The sequence below is a fragment of the Heterodontus francisci genome, chromosome 9 (genome assembly GCF_036365525.1).
Source record: "Heterodontus francisci isolate sHetFra1 chromosome 9, sHetFra1.hap1, whole genome shotgun sequence".
Lineage (NCBI taxonomy): Eukaryota > Metazoa > Chordata > Chondrichthyes > Heterodontiformes > Heterodontidae > Heterodontus > Heterodontus francisci.
This window is the reverse complement of record NC_090379.1, coordinates 45,943,879-45,967,404: the sequence shown is the minus strand read 5'-3', so window position 1 is coordinate 45,967,404 and position 23,526 is coordinate 45,943,879. Positions and strand designations below refer to the sequence as shown.

At 41.3% G+C, this 23,526-nt stretch overlaps 1 protein-coding gene across 3 annotated transcripts in view; it reads left to right on the top strand.

The window, feature by feature from the left end:
• The window catches only part of LOC137373717 (ena/VASP-like protein), a 325,443-nt gene that overhangs the window by 175,851 nt on the left and 126,066 nt on the right, over positions 1-23,526 (top strand). For all 3 annotated transcript variants that reach the window (XM_068038950.1, XM_068038952.1, XM_068038951.1), the window contains exon 2: positions 11,450-11,618. In XM_068038950.1, the coding sequence (XP_067895051.1) occupies positions 11,450-11,618 (169 nt within the window). The remainder of the gene's footprint in view (positions 1-11,449; positions 11,619-23,526) is intronic.

Here is a 23,526-nt window from a genome sequence, read left to right as displayed (position 1 = left end):
CCGATAATTGCATCAAGATTAGTAGTGTCCAATTCTGCCATACGTTGAATACAATGTCTTGTTCTGATCAGATCCACACCTTGAATACAGTTTCCAGCTCTGGTTGCTGGAGCAGTGTAGAACCAGAACGTTAATCCCTAGTGTCTAAGGTCTGAATTATGAGGCAAGACTGGAGAGAAGCTTAGACTTTTGAATTGGGAAAAGAGACATCAACCTGAGAGGTGATCTTCAACAGGGATGTAAGATAATGAAGTATATGCAAAAGGTAAATACAGAATATTACTTTGAATTAAATAGCAAGCAGGACAATCAGACAGTGTCAAATTAGGAAAAAGTAAATTTAATACTAATCTCAGACGTTAGTCCTTCACTCAAAACGTGATGAACACATATAATGAATTGTTTTTTATATTTGTTCTTGAGATGTAGGCAACGCTGGCAAGGCCACACTAATTGTCCATCTCTAGTTGCTCTGTGAAAATAACTGTGGGCTTTCTTGAACAACAGCAATTCTTGTGATGTTTTTTTTTTTGGTGCTTCCAGTGTTAGGTAGGGAATTCTAGTAATTTATGCTAATGACAATGAAGCAATGGTGATATATGTCCAAGTCAGAATGATATTTGATTTGGAGGGAAACTTGAAGGTGATGGTGTTCCTGTGGTTGTGGTGGTGGCGCTTTCTCCTCCAGATATAGCTGTGAAGACAAAAACTCAGAAATCATTTAAGAAATAATTTGATGTTGCATTGGAGAGAACATATGGTCTCTCTGAATCGATGGACAAAATGGTCATCTTCATCCATTATTGTTTTGTAATCTTGTAAATTACATGATTAAGTACTTTTGTTCTCAGTAGCTTGATTCATTCAATTATGTTGATGTAGAAAATGTGTTATTTGTAAGACCAAGACCGTCTCAAAAAATGTTCTTGTATTTTCAAGGCACCACAACAAATACAAAGCAGACAAGTGCTATTGAGGCTGAGTGGCAGATTGCACTGTTCCAATCCAAAGCTATCTGATCAGTTAGTCATATGGCTATAGATCTGCAATGTCATATAAGACCCAGCAGCATGTTTGATAGGACTAATATTTAACCGCACCCAGCAACTGTGGGAGCAACAGGGAGTGTGATGGAGCAATAAGCTCAAAAATGTCAAAGATGAATATCACTCTTGCGAGATTGTGCATAAAACTGGTTACACAAGAATGAAACTATATCTTTTCTTAATACACACTGCAATGCTATATGTTTACAAGTAAGATTTCTCTCAGCACTGTACATTTTATGACACTCAAATTTTGATATTTATGCAATAATTATTTGAAAGCGTCAATACTAATTGCCTTTGAACCTGACCTTGCTTTCTGAAAGACTGAAAAAATACTAGTTTCCCTTGTAATATGATGTGAACAATATCAAATATGATTGTATTTAAAAACTATTTCTGAGGAAGTTATACAGAATGGGTGAAATGAAAAAATGCAAATGCTGTGAATCTGAAATAAAATAATAAAATTGTGGAAATGCACCAACATCTCGAAGGAGGAGGATAGAGACCTTCCTGAGAGAAGTACTTTTCACTCTCAGTAAAAGGAATGCCCATTGCACAATCCAGCCTGCAACTTACGTTTAAAAGCTGTTCCAAAAAATATGAGCAATATTTTACCGAAAGAAATCCCTTCACGACAAAATGTTGGCTTTTTGGTTTCAATGCTGGGGGTGTGCATTACCACTGACATTAAAATAACACCAATTGGAAATTTCAGACTTCAAAAGCTTGTAGTAGGCCAAACTGCATGAAGGTATTGTGTGGGATTATTGTGCTATATCTAGCATTTAGTCTAAACATCTAAACAGCCACATGCTGTGACACAAATAGCAAAGACAACTTTTCTCATTACGAGTCACTAAAACTGTGACTTGAGCTGTAAAGGTAGGATTAATGAAAGACTCTGGTCTTGTTTGTGTTACTGGTATATACAAATTCAACAGATGGCTTTTGAAGACACTGAGTGGTAATAACATCATGTTGGACATTTCTCCAGTGAGTTGCTCACTACTAACTCTGTTTTAAATATGCATTTGATGTCTGAAAATTTCAGAACAAGATGGTAAATCAAGACTTAATTACTTGTCAATTAGTTTGGAACTGATCAGCACATGCACAGGGGTTGGACAAGTCAGCACATCCTTATACTGTTATATATTTGATGATAATGATTATTAGACATAATAAGACATCACAAGGTGCTTCACAGGAGCTTTATCAAATAAAATTTGGTATTGAGCCACTTAAGGAGTTACTGGGCCCGAACATCAAAAGCTTGGTCAACGAGGTAGGTTTTTAAGGAGCATCATAAGCATAGAGAGCTGGGAATATTTTAGTCTGTACTGTATAAATGGAGCTAATGAATTAGTTTAGCAACACTTATGGCAGTAAGGATAAAGAAGGCAAGGTACAGGGAAAGTGGAATGAATCTAAAGTATTGCCATCAAATAATTGCATTTAAAAATCAAAACTTGTTTCTCATTTCTAATTTTGAAAAATAAGGCAGAATATATAGACTTGTGACTCAATTGGAATTCACCACATCAAAATTGTGCTACTGGGAAAGAGCTGGCTAATTTGATGAGGCTATTTTGAACAGCAGTAATCCTCCTTCCTGCTCCTGGATGTCAAACCTGGCACTGCAGTGCAATTGAATGTTAAGTGCTGGCCTCGACTCAGTGGAGCAGCTCTCCTCTAGGGATGAACAATTAATGTTGCCTTGCCAGTGTTGTCCACATCTCCAGAATATAAAAAGCAATTCGTTCTGTGTTGATTGCTCTTTATGTGAAGGACTAACTTCGGATATAAGTATTAAATTTATATTATCCTAATTTGACACTGTGTCTGATTGTCCTGCTTGCTATTTAACTCAAAGTAATAGTCTGTATTTACCTTTTCCATATTCTTCATTATCTTACATCCCTGTTGAAGATCACCTCTCAGGTTGATGTCTCTTTTTCCGATTAAAAAGTCTAAGCTTCTCTCCAGTCTTGCCTCATAATTCAGACCTTAGACATCAAGGCCGGAATTTTCCGTTGGGTGGGAGTCCCCGTCCGCCGGCCGAAAAATCGATGGGGAGCCTGCCTCCACTGGGCCTGGGGAGCCAGACTGGGATTTTATGCTCCCCAGGCCCTTAAGGGGGCGGGACTTTTACCTCCTTGAGACAGGAGGTCCCACCTAATTCAGCTGCCGGACAATCAGAAGGCCGGCAGCTCTTAGTCCCAGCAGCCCCACCGGGAGCGGTGGCTCCGGAAGACTGGTAGGTTTGTAGGGCCCCGGCGAGGCAAGGAGGGTCAATTAGGGGCAGTGGGGGGAATGTTGTGCATTGGGGGTGGTTGAGGTTTCAGGGGCTGGCCTCCGTGGGGCACAAGGTGCCCGATCAGGAGGCCCCCATACCAGCCCATAAGAAAGCTGCCTGATGAAACCAGGCGGGGTTTTTGAGGCTTCTGCCATCTGGCCGCCAAGGGTAAAATACCCACGGTGGCAGCAGGAGGCCCTTAGGTGGCAGTTAATTGGCCACTTAAGGGCCTTGATTGGCCTGGGACAGTTGGGCCGTTTCTCGCCACCTCACGTATAATTGCACCAAGGGGGGCAGGAGGGGGTTGGGAACAGCTCCCCCCACCTCCCACTCAATTTAAGGCCCCCCACCTCCCCACTCCCCCACCAGCCTGCTCATTTAGGGGGCATAAAATTCCAGCCTAAGGATCAACGTTGTGGCTGTACACTGCCTCCAGCAACCTGTACTGGAAACTGTACTCAAGGTGTGGCTCTGACCAGAACTAGACATTGTATTCAAGGTTAGCTGACTACCCACAACTCCACAGATGTAGAATTTCTACTCACACTTTTGAATAAGTTACTTTCTTGTGTCAGAAAACAATTATTAATTTTTCAAAAGAACAAATGGCCACACTATTGGTACCATACTATCCAAAAAGAGTTAAGTGGTGCTTTTTATTGAGATACCTGTCTCTGAAAGGATTCTGCGAAAAAACATGCCACGGAAATTGTTCCTTTATTATATTATTGACAATCTCCTAGAGAATGGAGTTCAAGCCCAATTATTAAAGCAGTTTGAGTTGTGTCTACTGTTCTGGTGATTGATACTGTTATCAGGTGAACAATAGAAATTAATTTATTTTTTGCGCTACAAAATCCCTTCCCTAATAATAGCAGTAGTTAAATAGACACAGGAAGCAGATGCTTGGTGAAAGTGCTGGTGATGACAGTTGTGTGTTGGTATAATCCAACTATTGCTAACCATTGAGCAGCTGCTTCCAACTTCTGTCTCTCTTTGTGATTATGTTTAGATCCATAGTTTGAAGGTGTAGGTAACGTTGATGAGTACCAATTACTGGATGCATTCAAATCACCTGCAGCTTAACTAGTTTAACACAGGCCTTAAAAAAATATTTCCATTATTATTTAAAAGCTGTACATGCACGAATTTCCATTACAGTCCAGTTTAACCTATTGTCGATTTCTTTACAATTTATTTCTCAATTGTATTTTTGGTCTAAAATCTACTGCACATGTTATAACTAGAGAATATGATCAAGGCAACTTTGACATCTTAAAACCGAAAGCATTTCCACAGGACGGACAGACCTAACAAACCTACAAGAAATGATGTATCCTGCAGCAGAGAGAGAGTGCGTGACCTAGATGTCCTCAGAAATGAGTCACTGGTGGAAGTTATCACAGATGGAAATGAGCAGAGAGATGGACTCCTGTGTAGAAGTTATCCCCAAAATGGTAGTTTCAGGGAGGATGTGCTAACTGAAAGCATGATTTCCCTGTCTCTCTACCCCCTCCATTCCAGAGTACAGGAATACTATCAAATCTGCTCTGCAAGTACTCGGAAATGGTTAGCGTGTTAGATCATCTTCGTTCGAGTTGTTCTTAGCTTATTCAATAAAACTGGTGCCATTGTCTGCTGCTAAAGAAAAGCTTGACCCTGTGGCTTCTTCGTCATTGTAGATTTACAAATCTAGAGATCACAGGGCAATAAAAAGCAGCTTTCTGAGGTAATGATGTCTGGCATTATTTTCCTTGCATGCTTTTTGCCGAGGGAGATGACATTTGGCTAGGTCATTTCTTGTTACTGAACAGAGGATGGTGTTCACTGGCTACAGATCTGAAACAATTATACTCCTGTGAACTGATGAAGTAGCAATAAAGTAAGTGGCCTGTTTTTAAAGAGTTCGCCTTTTCTGACTCCCTCACTCTGGAAGTGGTTCCTGTCCCCATGTAGAAGCAGGCCTATAAAGGACCTTAGTGCATTTTTGCTCTATAGTCATTGAAAGTACACCCATAAACCAATAAGATAAACAGGCCCAGAAATTTCGGCAGGTTGAACATGCAATGGAGAAGGGGAGTGCAGGGTGCAGTCCCTTTGCGTGAATAGTGAGGTCTATGAGTCTCGGAGAAGGGGCCTGAAACAGGTGTTAGGCCCATCATTTGCATATGCAAAGTGTTTAACACCTCTTTCTGGTGTGGATAAATGTGAATATTATTTCCCTTACCCAATGTTGTAGGTTGTGTACTTCAGCCATATTGGGGCTTTAATTCGAACCCCTGCCAAAAAACAGGCTACGTGTGGACCAATTTCTAGGCCACAAAGTTTATATCAGTACTGCGCCTGCATAAATAATATGTTTTAAAATAGACTCTGCAAATCTTTAACAATACCAACAAAGAGTAGATATTCTAAAAGGAAAAATGATTAATGATCTGTCTTCTAGGTGCCTGGAAACATCATCACTGTCAGATCACAAGATTCCAGCCACAGTTTAAGGTCTTGGAAATGATCCAAGCAGGTGCAAATTACAAAAGTTGTGTTCAAAATTATTTCACTGCCGTGAGCATCTAATGTGTACCGTTTTTGTTAACAAATGAATGTAAAGAGTCAGAGCACTATCTGAAGAAGAATTTTTCATTTTTTTTCTCCCGAGCAGGAACACCTCAAAGCCTTATTAACATGCTGCTTGCCAACTTTCCACAATCTAACTCCCACAGTTTTGGCCTGCCAGAGAAGCAATTATTGCTCCCTGGCTCGGGCCTCAGGTTAAAATTGCCCTCGGCCCCTGGTGACATCATTGGAGCCCAAACTGTATGTTTGAAGAGGACCCCACTTGCTTGGTATAGGTGTCCTGCAATTTAAAATTTCAGTCGACCAGATCGAGTTGGGGAAAGGAGTGGATAAGTGCCTCTTTCCATTTTAACTGACCCTTCTCAGGTGAGGCGATTTGAAATCGAGACTCTGGAGTTCTCCTATGTCCTGGTCAACATTCCTCCCTCAATCAGCACCACCTTCTAGTCATTCATTCACTTGATGTTTGTGGGACCTTACTATATGCACATTGAGTGCCGTGTTTGTTTACGGAATGGTGACTGTACTTAAAAAGTAAAACATAGGTAGCAAAATACATAGGATGTCCTGAGGGCTTGATAAGTTACAATATAAATGCAAGTTCTTTCTGACTCTGGTTTATACCTGGAAGTGCCTGACTATAGTTCTTTACTTTAAAAAGCATATACATAAATTCTTGAAAAACCGTGCAATTGAAATTATGCTATCACATAACAATTAAAACCTTTCTAAGGTGAAGAGTAATTGTCTGCTTCAAACTGTAAATGTCATTATCTTCTACTGAATCCCATCCTTAATAATTCACATCAGCCTTTCACGATGCACTTTACTAATTTTCAAAATACACATGTCCATTCCCAGTGTACTGATGCATATACCTGTACTGTACTATTGAAATTATGCATAAATGGAGAATCTAAAACTAACTGGACTTGCACTATCATGCTGTAATTATCAATAAACCAAAGTAACTCAGATAAAAGTCTTTAAAAGATGTTTAATATAATATCTTGAATACAGTGAATCATTAAAATAATTAATTGGAGCATTAGGTAACTCAAAAATGTATTTCTCTGGGTTCATGTTGAGATGTAGAACAAAGAAAGAACAAAGAAAATTACAGCACAGGAACAGGCCCTTCGGCCCTCCAAGCCTGCGCCGATCCAAATCCTCTATCTAAACATGACGCCTATTTTCTAAGGGGGGTCTGTATCTCTTTGCTTCCTGCCCATTCATGTATCTGTCTAGATACATCTTAAAAGACGCTATCGTATTCGCATCTACCACCTCCGCTGGCAACGCGTTCCAGGCACCCACCACCCTCTGCGTAAAGAACTTTCCACGCATATCCCCCCTAAACTTTTCCCCTCTCACTTTGAACTCGTGACCCCTAGTATTTGAATCCCCCACTCTGGGAAAAAGCTTCTTGCGATCCACCCTGTCTATACCTCTCATGATTTTGTACACTTCAATCAGGTCCCCCCTCAACCTCCGCCTTTCTAATGAAAATAATCCTAATCTACTCAACCTCTCTTCATAGCTGGCGCCCTCCATGCCAGGCAACATCCTGGTGAACCTCCTCTGCACCCTCTCCAAAGCATCCACATCCTTTTGGTAATGTGGCGACCAGAACTGCACGCAGTATTCCAAATGTGGCCGAACCAAAGTCCTATACAACTGTAACATGACCTGCCAACTCTTGTACTCAATACCCCGTCCGATGAAGGAAAGCATGCCGTATGCCTTCTTGACCACTCTATTTACCTGCGTTGCCACCTTCAGGGAACAATGGACCTGAACACCCAAATCTCTCTGTACATCAATTTTCCCCAGGACTTTTCCATTTACTGTATAGTTCACTCTTGAATTGGATCTTCCAAAATGCATCACCTCGCATTTTCCCTGATTGAACTCCATCTGCCATTTCTCTGCCCAACTCTCCAATCTATCTATATTCTGCTGTATTCTCTGACAGTCCCCTTCACTATCTGCTACTCCACCAATCTTAGTGTCGTCTGCAAACTTGCTAATCAGACCACCTATACATTCCTCCAAATCATTTATGTATATCACAAACAGCAGTGGTCCCAGCACAGATCCCTGTGGAACACCACTGGTCACACGTCTCCATTTTGAGAAACCCAGAGTTCCGATGAAGGGTCACTGACCCGAAACGTTAACTCTGCTTCTCTTTCCACAGATGCTACCAGACCTGCTGAGTGGTTCCAGCATTTCTTGTTTTTATTTCAGATTTCCAGCATCCGCAGTATTTTGCTTTTATAATAGAGATTAGGGGCCTGATGCACATCAGTAGATTGTGTCCCCCTCATCACACTATTTCGTCCACCCATCGTGTAAAGAACTGACCATCGTATCTGAAGGGAAATGGCAATCTTAAGAAAATAAATAAAACGGCTGACTTTTCAGAACATTACTCTCAGTGTATAGTTCAAAATTACATTTCCCTTTGTTCCTTAGCTGTCACTGTAACTGCTACATATGCCATTTAATTAGAAATTAATATTTTCAATGATTGAAGGGCTACCTATATCATTAAAATCTTACTTTGGAGTCAATTGACTGCATGTGAGAAGGTAAGTAATGGCCTCAAGGCATCGTAGATACGAAAATGGCCGTAACATATGATTCTGGAGATGTAAAACTATAGGAAGATGTGAACATTCTGACTTCAATGTGTAAGATGCACATTTTCCAAAGATGTAGAGGAACTTTTATGCATGCATGACAATTTAAATAAATTATTTAGACATAAATGGAACAAGTCAGAAGAACACATGAAGCCTGGCATGGTCTGATTGAATCTTCTGCATCTATGAACACAAACCATATAAAACAGTTTTAATGAGGGAGGAGACAGAAAAAGCACCACAGTCACATTCATAGTGCAGTACCGAAAAACCTTGTGCTTGTTATGAGGTGAATATTGTTTTCATTATTAAATATTTCTGATGGAAATAACTAAGATAACTTTGTATGAAGGAAAGGTCAATCTATTTTTGTTAATTGTGTTTACTCTGTTTTCACAGTTTTCCGGTTTAGTGGTATTATTTCCTGACATTTTAACTTTGCCACATTTTAAAATTTCATTTTTGTTCAAATTGACCCTCTGCTAATTTCCAACATTTGCAGACACAGCTTTCACACTCATTCCCACGATTGTTTAGGGAGAGCTGCTCAGAAACAGCTTGATCAAGCATGATATGATGTTATCTTTGGTATCTGCAGTACAGGCTATTTCAGCTGTTCACTTTTCCCCTTTGAAATTCTATTCTCTGGTGATTTGATGAAAATGATATTTTCAGTGCAAATCCTATGATTTCTGAATCCTGAAATAGAACAGAATTATGCGATTCAGTCACTAGTTTTGTTCCTCACTTTTACAGTGAATAAAGGGATATTTTGTTTCTATTTGGAGGGCAGATGACAGAATGATTATTGTTCAGGCTCAGAGCAGCTTGATTACTTAGCAATAATAACGGTAGTTAACCAATACAAGTTGATCACAGTGTGTTCAATGATGCTGATGTGTCTGTGTTTTAGAGTCCCACCTTTTTTAGTGTTGGCTTGGCTGAGTTGACAGCACTTTCACCTCTAAGTCAGAGTTGTGGGTTCAAGCCCCAGTCCAGTTCTTGAGCATGTAATCTAGGTTGAACTTAAGTGCCATTATTTGAGGGAGTGCTGCACTGTCAACTGCCATGCTTTTAATGAGACATTTAATTGAAACTTCATTTGACTGTTTTGCTAGTTTTGGTGGATATTCAAGATCCCATGACACTCTTTGAATAACAATTAGGAGTTCTCCTGAGGTCATAGCCAACATTTTCCCTTCACCTTATCAGTGACTACACCTCGAAAGAAATTCATTTTATCCAAAGCTCTATGGATTATCCTGAGAGAGATAATGAGGTGCCTATTAAATTCTCTTTTTCTCTTTCTCTCTCTTTCCCCTCCAATTACCCTTGCACTTTTTGAAATTGGTCTTCCCACATTACATAATTTTCTTAGTAGGGATAGGGAGGGGGCAGTGACATGTATCTAAAACCAACCAATAGAAAATCACCCTCAGTTACACTTCTTTCTCATTTTCCTTAAACTCTATTTTAAGTATTTTCCCATTACAATCCAGTTATAATAAGCAACTCCCTGGTGTGGGACTCGGAAGCAAGAACCCACATCTCACCATCATGCTACCATATTTGTTGCCAGTGTTCCACCACAATGGTGCTGGCTTTGAAGTGTTCATTACTCCACTTCCAAGCACTAGTGTCAGGTCTTTAAATATGTGTGTACGTTATATCCTTAACCAATGAAATTCAGTTCTGTTTGTAGAATTTCAGGGATCTGGCCAAGTTCATTGACTCTACATCTATGTATTTCATGCAAAAGTATGCACTCTTAACTGCAAATTCTGAAGTGGACAGGGTGAAATTACAATGGATTGAGAGGTATGGTTTGTTCTACAGGCTGCACAGTGGCTTAATTCCCGACCAGTGGTCTTGAGATGAGCCCAAAACCACAGCCAGGAACAAATTGCTCAGTTCTTCACCAGGGTTCTGGATAAACCAGCTAGGTACATGAGAGTAAATTTACTGATCCCCTCTTCCCAGTGGGAAGCCATGCTCAAGGGGTGTGTGGGTCAGAGATTGGGCTACATCACTGTAATGCCGATTCTCTGCACCGCACTCCCCCTCACCACCCACCCCCCCCCCCCCCCCCCCCCCCCACCCAACCCTGCCACATTCCCTTCAGCTTTGCTTTGGGAGCATGGTATTGGTGAAAGTACCATATAATCTATGCTTTGACTGTAAACATAAATCTAGTTGACCTGCTGTGAAGTAACTAGTAATGGAGACAGCGAATTCCATGGTACAGCTTGTTTCTGACTAAAGGAACAGCAGCTTCTGTGAAGAAAAAATAAAAAGTGGAGGACTTCAACTGTTGTGAATTTATGGCAAGTGTTATATACATGACTGCATGCTGTTCAATTAAGGATCAATTTTAAATGCTATAAGTTGTGAAATAAATTGAAATGGCAAAAAGCAATGTGCAGATTTATATTAACACGTTTAAGCCAGGAGAGCCCATGGGGTATTTTTCATAAGCTGTTGCTTGCTGTTGTGCATGCTACATTTTATCCTGATGTGACAACCAGACCATTGCCTTTTGGACTTTGCAGAAACCTAATGCATTCTATTATATAAATAACTCAAGTGGAAGGATACTCTAAAAGTAGCAGAGAAGCATATTGCTCTCTGACTTGTACAATCGAGAACATAATAATCTGATATGCTGACCATTCCAAATACGTTACAGTGAAATCTATTTATTCTTCTTGTCACAGTTTGACATTGATACTACAGTTCTAACATAGTTGTCATATCGCTTATGTAGAAATCTCCTTTGTTCCAGTTGTACTTTGGCTCCATCCCTGGCCTCACCCTCTTTTATATTGATATTTACCAAAGTGCTGCTTCCTTAGATGGTTAATTGTCATCCTCCTTTTCAGTGAACAGAGCATCTGCCAAGCACGGGCCTCGGTTATGGTCTATGATGATTCAACCAAAAAGTGGGTTCCAGCCAAACCTGGACAACAAGGGTTCAGCAGAGTCAACATCTATCACAACACCTCCAATAACACCTTCAGAGTTGTAGGAATGAAACTACAGGACCAACAAGTAAGTAGAAAAGATTAACTTAGCCTTGACAACCACTTTGTAGGTATGGTGAGGATTGAAGTTTAAATGTGTCAAGATGCAACAATCCTGATTGTGTTCTTCGAGTATTTGGGAACACAGTGTAGATCCTTCCTTCCATTAGATCATTCACATGGATTCTACCCAGCTTATTCAAGTTCCCAAGGGAGATGGATAGCCTTGGTGAAACCTTTACAAAGATAAAGCTCTCTGATGTGTGGCCCTTATCGCTGATTGGGCAAAGACTGCAAGATATTAATATCGCAGTACAAGGAATATTATTCAGCCTTGTTCATTTGCAGTGTGCAGATATTTCTGTGACTCAATCAAGACTCTGTCCGTAATTTTACATAAATTATTTAACAATCTCTGTCTATGCTTGTTCTGCCAACCTTCAGAATCATAAAAGTTTACAGTATAGAAGGAGGCCATTTGGTCCATCCTATTTTTCTAGCACAGTCTTGACCAATAAAAATTGCTGATTAGCTACAGTTTTAGCCACATTCAATAATTTTAGTAGAAAACGCTTTAGAGTCATTTCATTACTACGCAGTGTGATACTTTGCTGTCTTTCTCTTTTAGCAAAGTTAGGAATTCTGGCAGCTTCTAGATTTTTATCCAGCTGTTGCAAGCAGTACTTTGACTTCATCAGTGTGATTGCTGAGAAAGTTGATTCTTATGTTATGATCAGGTGAGAAAGGTGCCTAGGGGTCCCTTTCAGCCTTCACCTGGTCTTACCATAACAGGGTTTAATTTTAGACACACCGTGTTTTTAGCTCCCCCTCGGTGAATCCTTGTTCACCGTTTTCCAATTATAAGGCCAAGAACCAGCACAACCAGGTTTTCTTAGGTTTAAAGAAAAAAGATTGAAATTTTATTAAACTTAAACTCTAATTCGGTTAATGCCTACGGATACACGATGCGCCCACACTAGCATGCATATGCGATACACACATGCAGATAGGGACAGAAAAGAGCAGATGAAAAATAAAGTGGAAAGGTTTGAGGCGCTATCTGAAGAGGGTTATTGTTACGGGTCTTTGAGCTCACTGTAGAGTCCTTGATTGTAGGTAGATCTTGCTTTTCGTTGGGGCCCAGTATTCTTCTCAAACCTTGTTCACTGTAGGCGACTTTTCTGTCTTGGGGTTCATGTGTCTTCAGTGGATTTGAAGTTCCATGACAAAGAGATGGAGAGCAGACAGGAGAGATCTTTTCAGTCTAGGAGCAAAAGGTCTTTGAGTTCAAACTGTTTGTGCAATTCAGAAAACCCCAGGTTGACAAACAGGTTAGTCATGTGACTAAAATAAAAGCAAAATATTGCGGATGCTGAAAATCTGAAATGAAAACAAGAAATAGCTGGAAATACTCAACAGGTCTGGCAGCATCTGTGGAGAGAGAAGCAGAGTTAACGTTTCAGGTCAGTGACCCTTAAATTTAAATGTTTTAAATTCTATTTATTCAGCACTGAAACAGGCCCTTCGGCCCACCGAGCCTGTGCCGACCAACAACCACCCATTTGTACTAACCCTATAGTAATCCCATATTCCCTACCACCTACCTACACTAGGGGCAATTTACAATGGCCAATTTACCTATCACCTGCAAGTCTTTGGCTGTGGGAGGAAACCGCAGTCACAGGGAGAACTTGCAAACTCTGCACAGGCAGTACCCAGGATCAAACCCGGGTTCCTGGAGCTGTGAGGCTGCGGTGCTAACCACTGCGCCACTGTGCCGCCCTTCTTCAGAACTGTGTGTTATGTCATCTGACTAACTAGTCTGACCACGTCTTGGATTATATCACTTTAGCAGTCTCTGGAATGCTCCTCTTATACACAATACCTGGTGATCTAGGTCCATTGTGGGTTGAATGTGTCAGGGAATGGTCCCTTGTCCTTCCAATCACCGTCTGTTAATATGCAAATGTCGTTTCCAGTCACGGCTGATCTGTTGAACAAGTCCTTTCTTCACTCCAGTAACAGATTAAAATTAATGTGCCTCATTCTTGACAGGTAGGGGCCTAGCATGACACTCACAATGAAACACATCAGACCCGTTCCTATTTTCCATCCAGAGCATGATTGAATGCTGCTTCCCCTTTGCCGCTATGTGCCTATTATAGCTGTGTGTTATTGGTTGTGCTTGCTTTCTTCTGTTGTCCTAATACAGTTATTAATTACAATGACAGCTCCCTTCTCCACTCCATTTTCCAATGGAAAGGGTAATTGAGTGGGATGTATAACAGGCAGCCAATTCCACCTGGTTTATGGCTCTCCTGACGTTGAAAGCTCCAGTGAATGTTGCTGGTGTTTTCATGACGCTGAATTCCAGCATTTTCACCCATGCTGCACATAATTTTAGCAGATAATCAATTAACAGTAACCAAGAAAATAAAGCACACAATAACAAAGTACACTCGCACACTGTTTTTCATTTTTATCATAAAATGCACAAGAAGATTAAAGTACACATACATACAGTGAGTATGAATATTAAGATCACGTGCCCAACAACTGTGTCTCTTACTCATATTTTCCTTAATAGAAAATGCAGTTAGCCACCTCTGGATTCCCACTTAGCAACATGGGGCAAATGGCTAACGTACTGAGCAACTTTCTACTAAAGCTAGCCAAAACTAGTTGTACCGCCTGTCTTCTTCTCTCCCATTTAGTTCTATTCATAGGGCGGCACAGTGGCGCAGTGGTTAGCACCACAGCCTCACAGCTCCAGGGACCCGGGTTCGATTCTGGGTACTGCCTGTGTGGAGTTTGCAAGTGTCTGCGTGGGTTTCCTCCAGGTGCTCCGATTTCCTCCCACATGCCAAAGACTTGCAGGTTGATAGGTTAATTGGCCATTATAAATTGCCCCTAGTATAGGTAGGTGGTAGGGAAATATATAGGGACAGGTGGGGATGTGGTAGGAATATGGGATTAGTGTAGGATTAGTATAAATGGGTGGTTGATGGTCGGCACAGACTCGGTGGGCCGAAGGGCCTGTTTCAGTGCTGTATCTCTAAACTAAACTAATAACCAGATATTTAACCAGTTCCTTTCCAGATTAAAACAGCAATAATTACTTTTATTGGAATTTATGCCACATATCCACTACTTTGAGGAGAAAATTCTTCTCTTCTCCCCTTTCAATCTTCTTTCCTCTTCTGAAAGTGAGCTAAATTCTGTGAGCTTTATTTCACTGCTTAAACTTTTGAATCCTTTATCCTCTTCTCAGAACTGAACTTGGTCCAATTGATAGGGTACACAAAAAGGTATATCGAATTCCAAATGTAGAATTACCAATATGATTTATATTTGAGGTACAACACTGTATTTGGTCCCTTACTGCATAAAGATAAATATGCAATTCAAAAGTTATACCTGGGCAGTGCTTACACTATACAATCTAGTATGAAATGCACATCAAAAATGATGAGTTTTTTGTGTGATCCTGGAGGAAACCTAGAGCATCAACAAATGATTATCATCCAAAATAATGGAATCTCAACCTTACCACAGGCCAACAAACTACAGGTACTTGTTCAATATTGTGAAGATTTAAAAGTATTTAGTAAAATAATTTATTTTATTTATTGTAGAGCAGACAGCAAGTGTGACATAGATTTCGGAAATTACAATCTTCCATCTAAAGTCTTTCCAAATGCTTGAAAACAAAAGAATATAGGAACCAGAGTAGGCCATTCAGCCTGTCGAGCCTGCTCCGCCATTCAATTAGATCATGGCTGATCATCTACCTCAATGCCACTTTCCCACACTATCCCCCTATCCCTATAGGCTGTCATTAGTATCCAGATATCTATCAATTTCTGTCTTGAACATGCTCAATGATTGAGCTTCCACAGCCCTCTAGGGTAGAGAATTCCAAAGATTCACCACCCTCTGAGTGAAGAAATTCCTCCTCATCTCAGTCTTAAATGGCCTACCCATTATTCTGAGACGATGTTCCCTGGCTCTAGACACACCAGCCAGGGAAACATTCTATCTACATCCACCCTGTCACATCCTGTAAGAATTTTGTAAGTTTCAATGAGATCACCTCATTTTTCAAAACCCTGGAGAATACAGGCCCAGTTTCCTCAATCTCTACTCATAAGACAATCCCACCATCTCAGGGATTAGTCTGGTGAACCTCTGTTGCAAGTATATGCTTCCTTAGATGAGGAGACCAGAACTGTACACAATACTCCAGGTGCAGTCTCACCCAAGGCTCTGTACAACTGCAACAAGGTATCTTTACTCCTGTACTCAAAACCTCTTGCGATGAAGACCAACATAACATTTGCCTTGCTAATTGCTTGCTGCACCTGCATACTACCTTTCAGTGACTCATGAACCAGGACAGCCAGGTCCCTTTGGACATCAACACTTTCCAACCTCTCATCATTTAAGAAATACTCTGCATTTCTGTTATTTCCATCAAAATGGATAACTTCACATTTATTCACCTTGTATTCCATCTGCCATGTTCTTGCCCATTCTCTTAGCCTGTCCAAATCCCCTTAAAGTCTTCTTGCATCCTCCTCACAACTTACATTCCCACATAGTTTTGTGATAAGTGTGTGGCTAATAATTTGGTGAATATTTTTGGACAGCTATTATCTTCATGAAAAAATGTTTGGCCATGAATTTACTTAGCATTTTTGACAAGATTTTGGTGTAAAATCAGCGTACTGGGAATTTTGTAAGTGGATTTCAGGATGAAACTGTTTCTGTCCCATAATGGCTGCACTGCCATTCCCATCCTGATCTGAGCCCTTTCATGTATGTGATCGTCAAGTGCTATTAGGAGCTTATTACATATTAAAATGAACAGCAACGCTGTTGGAATCACAAAATCCCATAACATGCACTCGCACTGCACCAGTGATAACAGAACGAAGTAGAAGATGCATACTTATTGTCAGTATATCAGCTGACACAGGCCAAAGTGCTTAACTTTGGAGGCTGAAGGCACTTTCAGGAGAGATCTCTGGAGATGCAGAAGAGCTTTTGAAGTGTGTCTTTTCTCCTTTGCATGGATTGAATTGCATCTAACAACCTGAGAGCTTACATTCCACTGAGAATTTTTTTTACCCCACCCACAGAAAATGGTTCTGAGTACAAGGTGTGGGATTCCCAATTGGCAGTCCCTTGCATGCAATAATAATGGAGGAGGAAGACTGGTGCAGGTGAAGGAAATGAGAGCAAGGCAGCATTTTTGGAACCTTACAAGCTATTACCCCATCTCACAGACTCTATGAAAACCTTAGTGCATTAGAAGAAGAGTGCACTTCACCAAAAAATCAATCTGGGAATTGCACCAGGTACTAAATAAAGGCCTCCAGCCACAATCCGTGACAATCACACTCTTTATAGGACAGGCTCACTTGAAGCAGCCATACGAGATCTGTGCAGTATCACCTAGGTGCCACTCAGGCATATATTGGTCAAGTAACTGACACACCTTTTAGGAGAACTGAGGAATTGTAAGAAGATAGTAAAGTGAACTGAGGGCTTTTGGTGACATGGTGTACCCCTTGCTGCCAAGGATAATGACCCCTCAAAGAGTTGTAAGAACAGCAGTTTAGGAACGCTACAATAAAACACGCGCACAACCAATGAGGGGACCATCAGACCCTTATCAGGGTGCTTTTGCTGCCTAGATAGATCAGGAGGGGTGTGCATTATGTCTAGATCAAGTATGCTGCATAGCAGTAGCTTGTTGTGCCCTCATTTTTGCCATCCAATAAAGCCTGAATATGAACTTTCTCAGGGATGTGAGGCTTGATTTTTCAATCCGAGATTGAGAACCTGACACCTGGATAATTTCTGAGTCCCGACCTTGCGTTGTATCTGTGCCACTCAAGCAACGCAATTTTCAAATGTAGATGCCCTAATTGGGCCAGCAATAAGCTTGACACCCAATTAATAGCGCAGAGCTCTGCCAGAAAGCGGGAGCTACCTGCTGAGCACAATGTCAAAGGTAGACGGCAGCCATGACAGGGCCTGCTGCTGCCTTGCAAAAGAGAAGAGGCAGGGTATTGGAAGACCAGCAGCCTCACTGTGCTGAGAAGTGGCCAAATGGTCAACGAAAAGGTACTGAACGCCATCTCACACAAAAAAAATCCAGTGGCAGAAAGCTTTCCAGATTCTTTTTTAAATTACTTAATTGCTCCCCGCATTGAACCCTACAGCTATGCACGAATGGGCACCAGACTGTTTGGGTTTGGTGATTTGCCAATTAAAAATCACCTGCTGGCCCTCCCCGGCCCATTAACAAGCACCTCAGGGAGCTTAACAGGCTGTTAATGGGAGGCGAGCAGCTTCCCGGCTCCCCTCCCCACCATCCCCCCAACCCCCGCCCTCGCTTTGAAAATACCAGTGTGTCCTGGAGGTATTGGGGCACTGACCTGCCATTTGGGAGTGCTATGATTAAAGCGTGCCTGTACCCGGCCCACGGGCAATTGAAAATCCCAGCCATGGCCTCAGTTGGTTTGGAGGCAGAACAGAAAAATTGAGCACCCATTTCCAGCCAAAATCAAATCATCGGATCTACTAATATGAATTTCAAGACCTCAGACAGGAATTAGGTGAGCCCATTGACAATTTCGTAATAAGATTGCAAAATGCAGCCAGGAAATGTAAATTTAAGGACACAGATTTAAGGCTGCTGGTTAGCGAATTTGGAGTTCTGCACACCCTAAAGTACAAAAGGCTCTAATTGGCAAGGACAAGCTCATAATTCCATAGGCTGTAGACACTGCCAGAGCACATGAAGCCACGAGCAGACAGGTTAAGACACTGACTATCCAAACGGCCAACCTTCAGTTAAGCCAAGAGAAAGTCAGCAGGGTTGATGCAGTGCAACAGCAACAAAAAAATGCACACCAGTCAGCGAGAAAGATGTGCAGGAGCTGTGGATGACCACATGAATTCACAGACAGAAAGAAATGTCCCGCAGACGGATCAATCACTAGGAAAGGATATGCAGAACAAGGAAAGAAGGTGGTAGATGAGTCACCAGAGACACAGCAACAGGGCGAATGAATAGGAAAAGAAACCAAACCATACATATCCTGAAAAATCCATCTGTTTGAGAACACGTTAAGACATAGGAACCATACAACTGCATGAAATGCCTGGATGCGACAGTTCCCAGAGAAAAGAAATTCACACAACCATTCAGATCAGGAAGAGGGTGAGAAATAAGCCCACAAGGATAAATCTGAAGGTGAAGATCGATACTGGAGCACAGAGTAACATCATCCCGCTCAGACTATACCAGAAGATCTTTCCTGAAAATTTGGAAGAAAATGGTTATCAAAGGAAAGGTGCTCTGAAACTGAACAACATCATGCTAAAGGCAGACGGGGAACTGAGATTCAGCAACTAGGAACAACCCAAATCAGAGGGACACACAAAAGAAAAGATGTCAACTGTACTATGTCACTGAAACAGATGGTCTTGTTATCCTGGAGTTGAACAGTTGCGAAGCGCTGCAGATTATGTCAGTAAACCATGAGGTGAAATAGGTGACACTGAGGGTTGAAGATAGTACATCCATTGAAAAGAGCCATACGATCGGAAGCAAAGAAGATCTTGTACAAATGTACCCAGAGTGTTTTGATGAGACAGTTGGATGCTTTGAAGATTTTGAGTATCACATCACTATTGACCCAGCATTGAAACCAGTGATTCATACCCCGCATAGAGTACCAATAGAACTAAAGGGAAAGCTTGAAAGAGAGCTCCAAGAGATGGAAGAAAAGAAGGTGATCGCCAGAGTCACAGAGCCTGCAGATTGGGTAAATTCCATTGTGGTGAGAGAGAAGCCAAATGGATGGCTAAGAATTTGCCTGGATCAACTCTGGCAGGGGAAAAGGTTTTCAGCAAGTTTGATGCCAGAAATGGCTACTGGAATGTGAAGCTTGATGAAGAATCTTTGCTGTTGACAACATCCAACACACCCTTTGGATGGGACAAATTCTTGTGTCTACCTTTTGGCCATAAAATGAGCCAGGATGTGCTCCAGCAGTAAGTAGATGAGACATACCGAGGATGCAAAGAAGTAGTTGGCATAGCTGATGATATCCAGATATATGCTGTAAATGGAAAAGGTCATGACTACCATCTTCATGAAGCCATGGAGAGAACCAGGAAAGCTGGGATTAAGTTAAATGCAAACAAATGCATTGTAAAGATGACAGAATGCCAGTTCTTCAGAATAGTTCTTCACCTGACAGAGTCAAGCCAAGCACTGAAAGAAACTCACTTATCTCTGGGATGGAAGCCCTAAGAGATAAGAAAAAGTTGAGAAGTTTCCTTGATTTGATCCAATACATGAGCTCCTTTGTACCACATTTGTTGCAAACCTGCGGGAGTTGATGCAAGAAGATGTAGAGTACCAGTGGTCAGAATCACACAACAGGAGTTTCAACAAGCTCCAAAAGGTAGTGCGCAAGGAGACAAGTCTCATACTACGACAGAAAGAAATCTGTCACTCTGCAAGTAGATGCTTCTACAGAAGGTCTGGGAGCAGCCCTGGTGCAAGAGAGAAAGCCAATAACATTCACATCCTAAGCTCTAACCTCAGCTGAGACCAGATATACCAACATAGAAAGAGAGCTTTTGGCAGTCATGTATGGATGTGAGAAGTTCCATACATATCTCTTTGGGAGAAAGTTCATAGTGGAGAGTGATCATCATCCGCTGGAGCAGATCTACAAGAAAAATCAATGTAAAGCGCCATCAAGACTGCAGAGGTTACCCTTGAGGCTTCAGAGTTAAGATTTCACTCTGAAATACAAGCCAGGAAAAGAAATTATGCTGGCAGATCGCCTATCTTGGTTGTCGCCATTGGAGAAACACGAGATAGAAGATATCGGTATAAAGATTTATCATCTAGTGAACGTGACATCACCAAAACTGTGTCAAATTGGATGAAACCACTAAAGACGAGGAGTTACAAATGCTGGCGCTATGGGCTGACAAGTCGCCGGGTCCTGATGGACTTCATCCCAAGGTCCTAAAAGAAGTGGCTAGTGAGATAGTTGATGCATTGGTTTTAATTTTCCAAAATTCCCTATATTCAGGGAAAGTTCCATTAGATTGAAAAATAGCAACTGTAACTCCTTTATTCAAAAAGGGATGGAGATAGAAAGCAAGAAACTACAAGCCAGTTAGCTCAACCTCTGTCTTAGGGAAAATGTTTGAAACTATTATTAAAGACGTTATAGCAGGGCATTTAGAAAAATTCAAAGTAATCAAGCAGAGTCAACGTCGTTTTGTGAAAGGGAAATCATGTTTAACCAATTTATTGGAATTCTTTGAAGAAGTAACATGTGCTGTGGATAAAAGGGAACCAGTGGATGTACTATATTTAGATTTCCAGAAGGCATTTGATAAGGTGCTACATCAAAGGGTATTGCAGAAAATAAAAGCTCATGGTGTAGGGGTTAACATATTGGCATGGATAGAAGATTGACTAGCTAACAGGAAACAGAGAGTAAGCATAGATGGGTCATTTTCTGGTTAGCAAGCTGTAATGAGTGGTGTGCCACAGGGATCAGTGCTGGGGCCTCAACTTTTTACAATTTATATAAATGACTTAGATGAAGGGCCAGAAGGTATGGTTGCTAAATTTGCTGATGACACAAAGATAGGTAGGAAAGTAAGTTGTGAAGAGGACATAAGGAGGCTACAAAGGGATACAGATAGGTTAAGTGAGTGGGCAAAGATCTGGAAAATGGAGTATAATGTGGGAAAATGTGCAATTGTCCACTTTGGCAGGAAGAATAAAAAAGAAGCATATTATCTAAATGGTGAGAGATTGCAGAATTCTGAGATGCAGAGAGATCTGGGTGTTCTCGTGCATGAATCGCAAAAGTTTAGTATGCAGGTTCAGCGGGTAATTAGCAAAGCTAATAGAATGTTATTGTTTATCGCAAGATGAATTGAATGCAAAAGTAGGGAGGTTTTGCTTCAGTTATACAGGGCATTGGTGAGACCACATCCGGAGTACTGTGTACTGTATTGGTCTCCTTATTAAAGGACGGATGTAAATGCTTTGGAAGCAGTTCAGAGTAGGTTGACTGGACTAATAGCTGGAATGAGTAGGTTGTCTTATGAGAAAAAGTTGGACAGGCTAGGCTTGTATCCACTGGAGTTTAGAAGAGTAAGACTTGATTGAAACATATAATATCCTGAGGGGTCTTGACAGGGTGGATGTGGTAAGGATGTTTCCCCTTGTGAGAGAGTTGAGAACTAGGGGTCACTATTTAAAAATAAGGGCTCGCCCATTTAAGACACAGGTGAGGAGAAATTTTTTCTCTCAGAGGATCATGAGTCTTTGGAACTCTCTTCCTCAAAGGCAGTGGAAGCAGAGACTTTAAATATTTTTAAGGCAGAGGTAGATAGATTCTTGATAAGCAAGCCTGTGAAAGGTTATTGGGGGTAGGCGGGAATGTGGAGTCAATGTTGCAATCAGATCAGCCATGATCTTATTGAATGGCGGAGCAGGCTCGAGGGGTCAATTGGTCTACTCCTCCTCCTAATTTGTATGTTTGTATGCTCTCTCAGCAAGTGATCCAGGGATGGCCTGACAAGATACAGCAAACACAGTCAGCAATGCAGCAGTACTGGTCTATCAGATGGCATCTCACTAGAAGATGGTGTTCTGCTGGCCGGATCCAGAATCATCATACCCAAAAAAATGCAGGAAGAACTTCTCCAGAAGGTATATGAAGGCCACATGGGAATGAAGAAGTGTAAGCTCAGAGCCAGATCAGCTGCGTGTTTTTGTACTTCTCACATACGTTGGATGTAGACACCATATTTTCGATGCCTTTGTATATGCCTATCTAGTACATAGCTGATCACAGCAGAAAGAGATGAGAGCTACTTCAGTACCACCCAGACCGTGGCATACTGTAGGAGCCAATTTATGCACACACAATTAAGAATGGTATCTCATAGTCTCAGACTACTACTCAAAGTTCCCTTTTACCTGGAAGGTACAACTATCGTCTCAGCAGTATGAGTTCTGTTCACTGAGCAAGGGATTCCTGAAAGATTAATATGTGACAATGGCACCCAAATCGCCTCCAGAGAGTTTAAGGAATTTGCTGAACAGTATGGGTTCAACACCATCACCTCATTATCACACTGCCCACTGTGACACGGATTTATAGAAAGACATGTCCAGACAGTCAAAAGAACCCTAATGAAATGTCAAGAGACCGAAAAAAGACCTAAACCTTGCCTTATTATCACTCCAATCTACACCTCTCACGATTGACATGAAATTACCTACAGAGCTGTTGAATGGAAGAAAGTAAAGGAGAACACAGCCAAGCAAAATACATCCTCCAAGTGACCAGGAAGAAGTGAGACAACAACTCACTGAAGCACTAAGAGATCAACACTTCAACAAACATGCTACCTCCCTACCCGAGCTGTTGAAAGGACAAACTGTACATGTACAGGATCCAATCATGAAAACCTGGAGCCCAGCAAAAGATGTTGGTGAAGCTGCGACTCCAAGGTCATACATCATTGAGACTGAAACTGGTAAGCAAATGAAAAGGAACAGAGTCCATATTCGACGAATGCTTGAGCTGGGAAAACAGGAAAGATCATCAACAACACTGGAAACATCACTATCCAGCGAGACAACATCAACAACACCACCAGCAAGTGACACAACATTAGCAACAGCAAGCAGGACTCCTACAATACCAGGAGCAACACACACAACATCGCCTGTGCAGCGTGCCAACTCACCACTGAGAGCGACGAATGCCAAATCTACAAGATGGAGGGACAACATCCTTCCACCTGAGCAATACCGTGAATAATATTTTTAGAAAAGAAAACAAGCTATAAAAGTTTCTAAAAGAGGT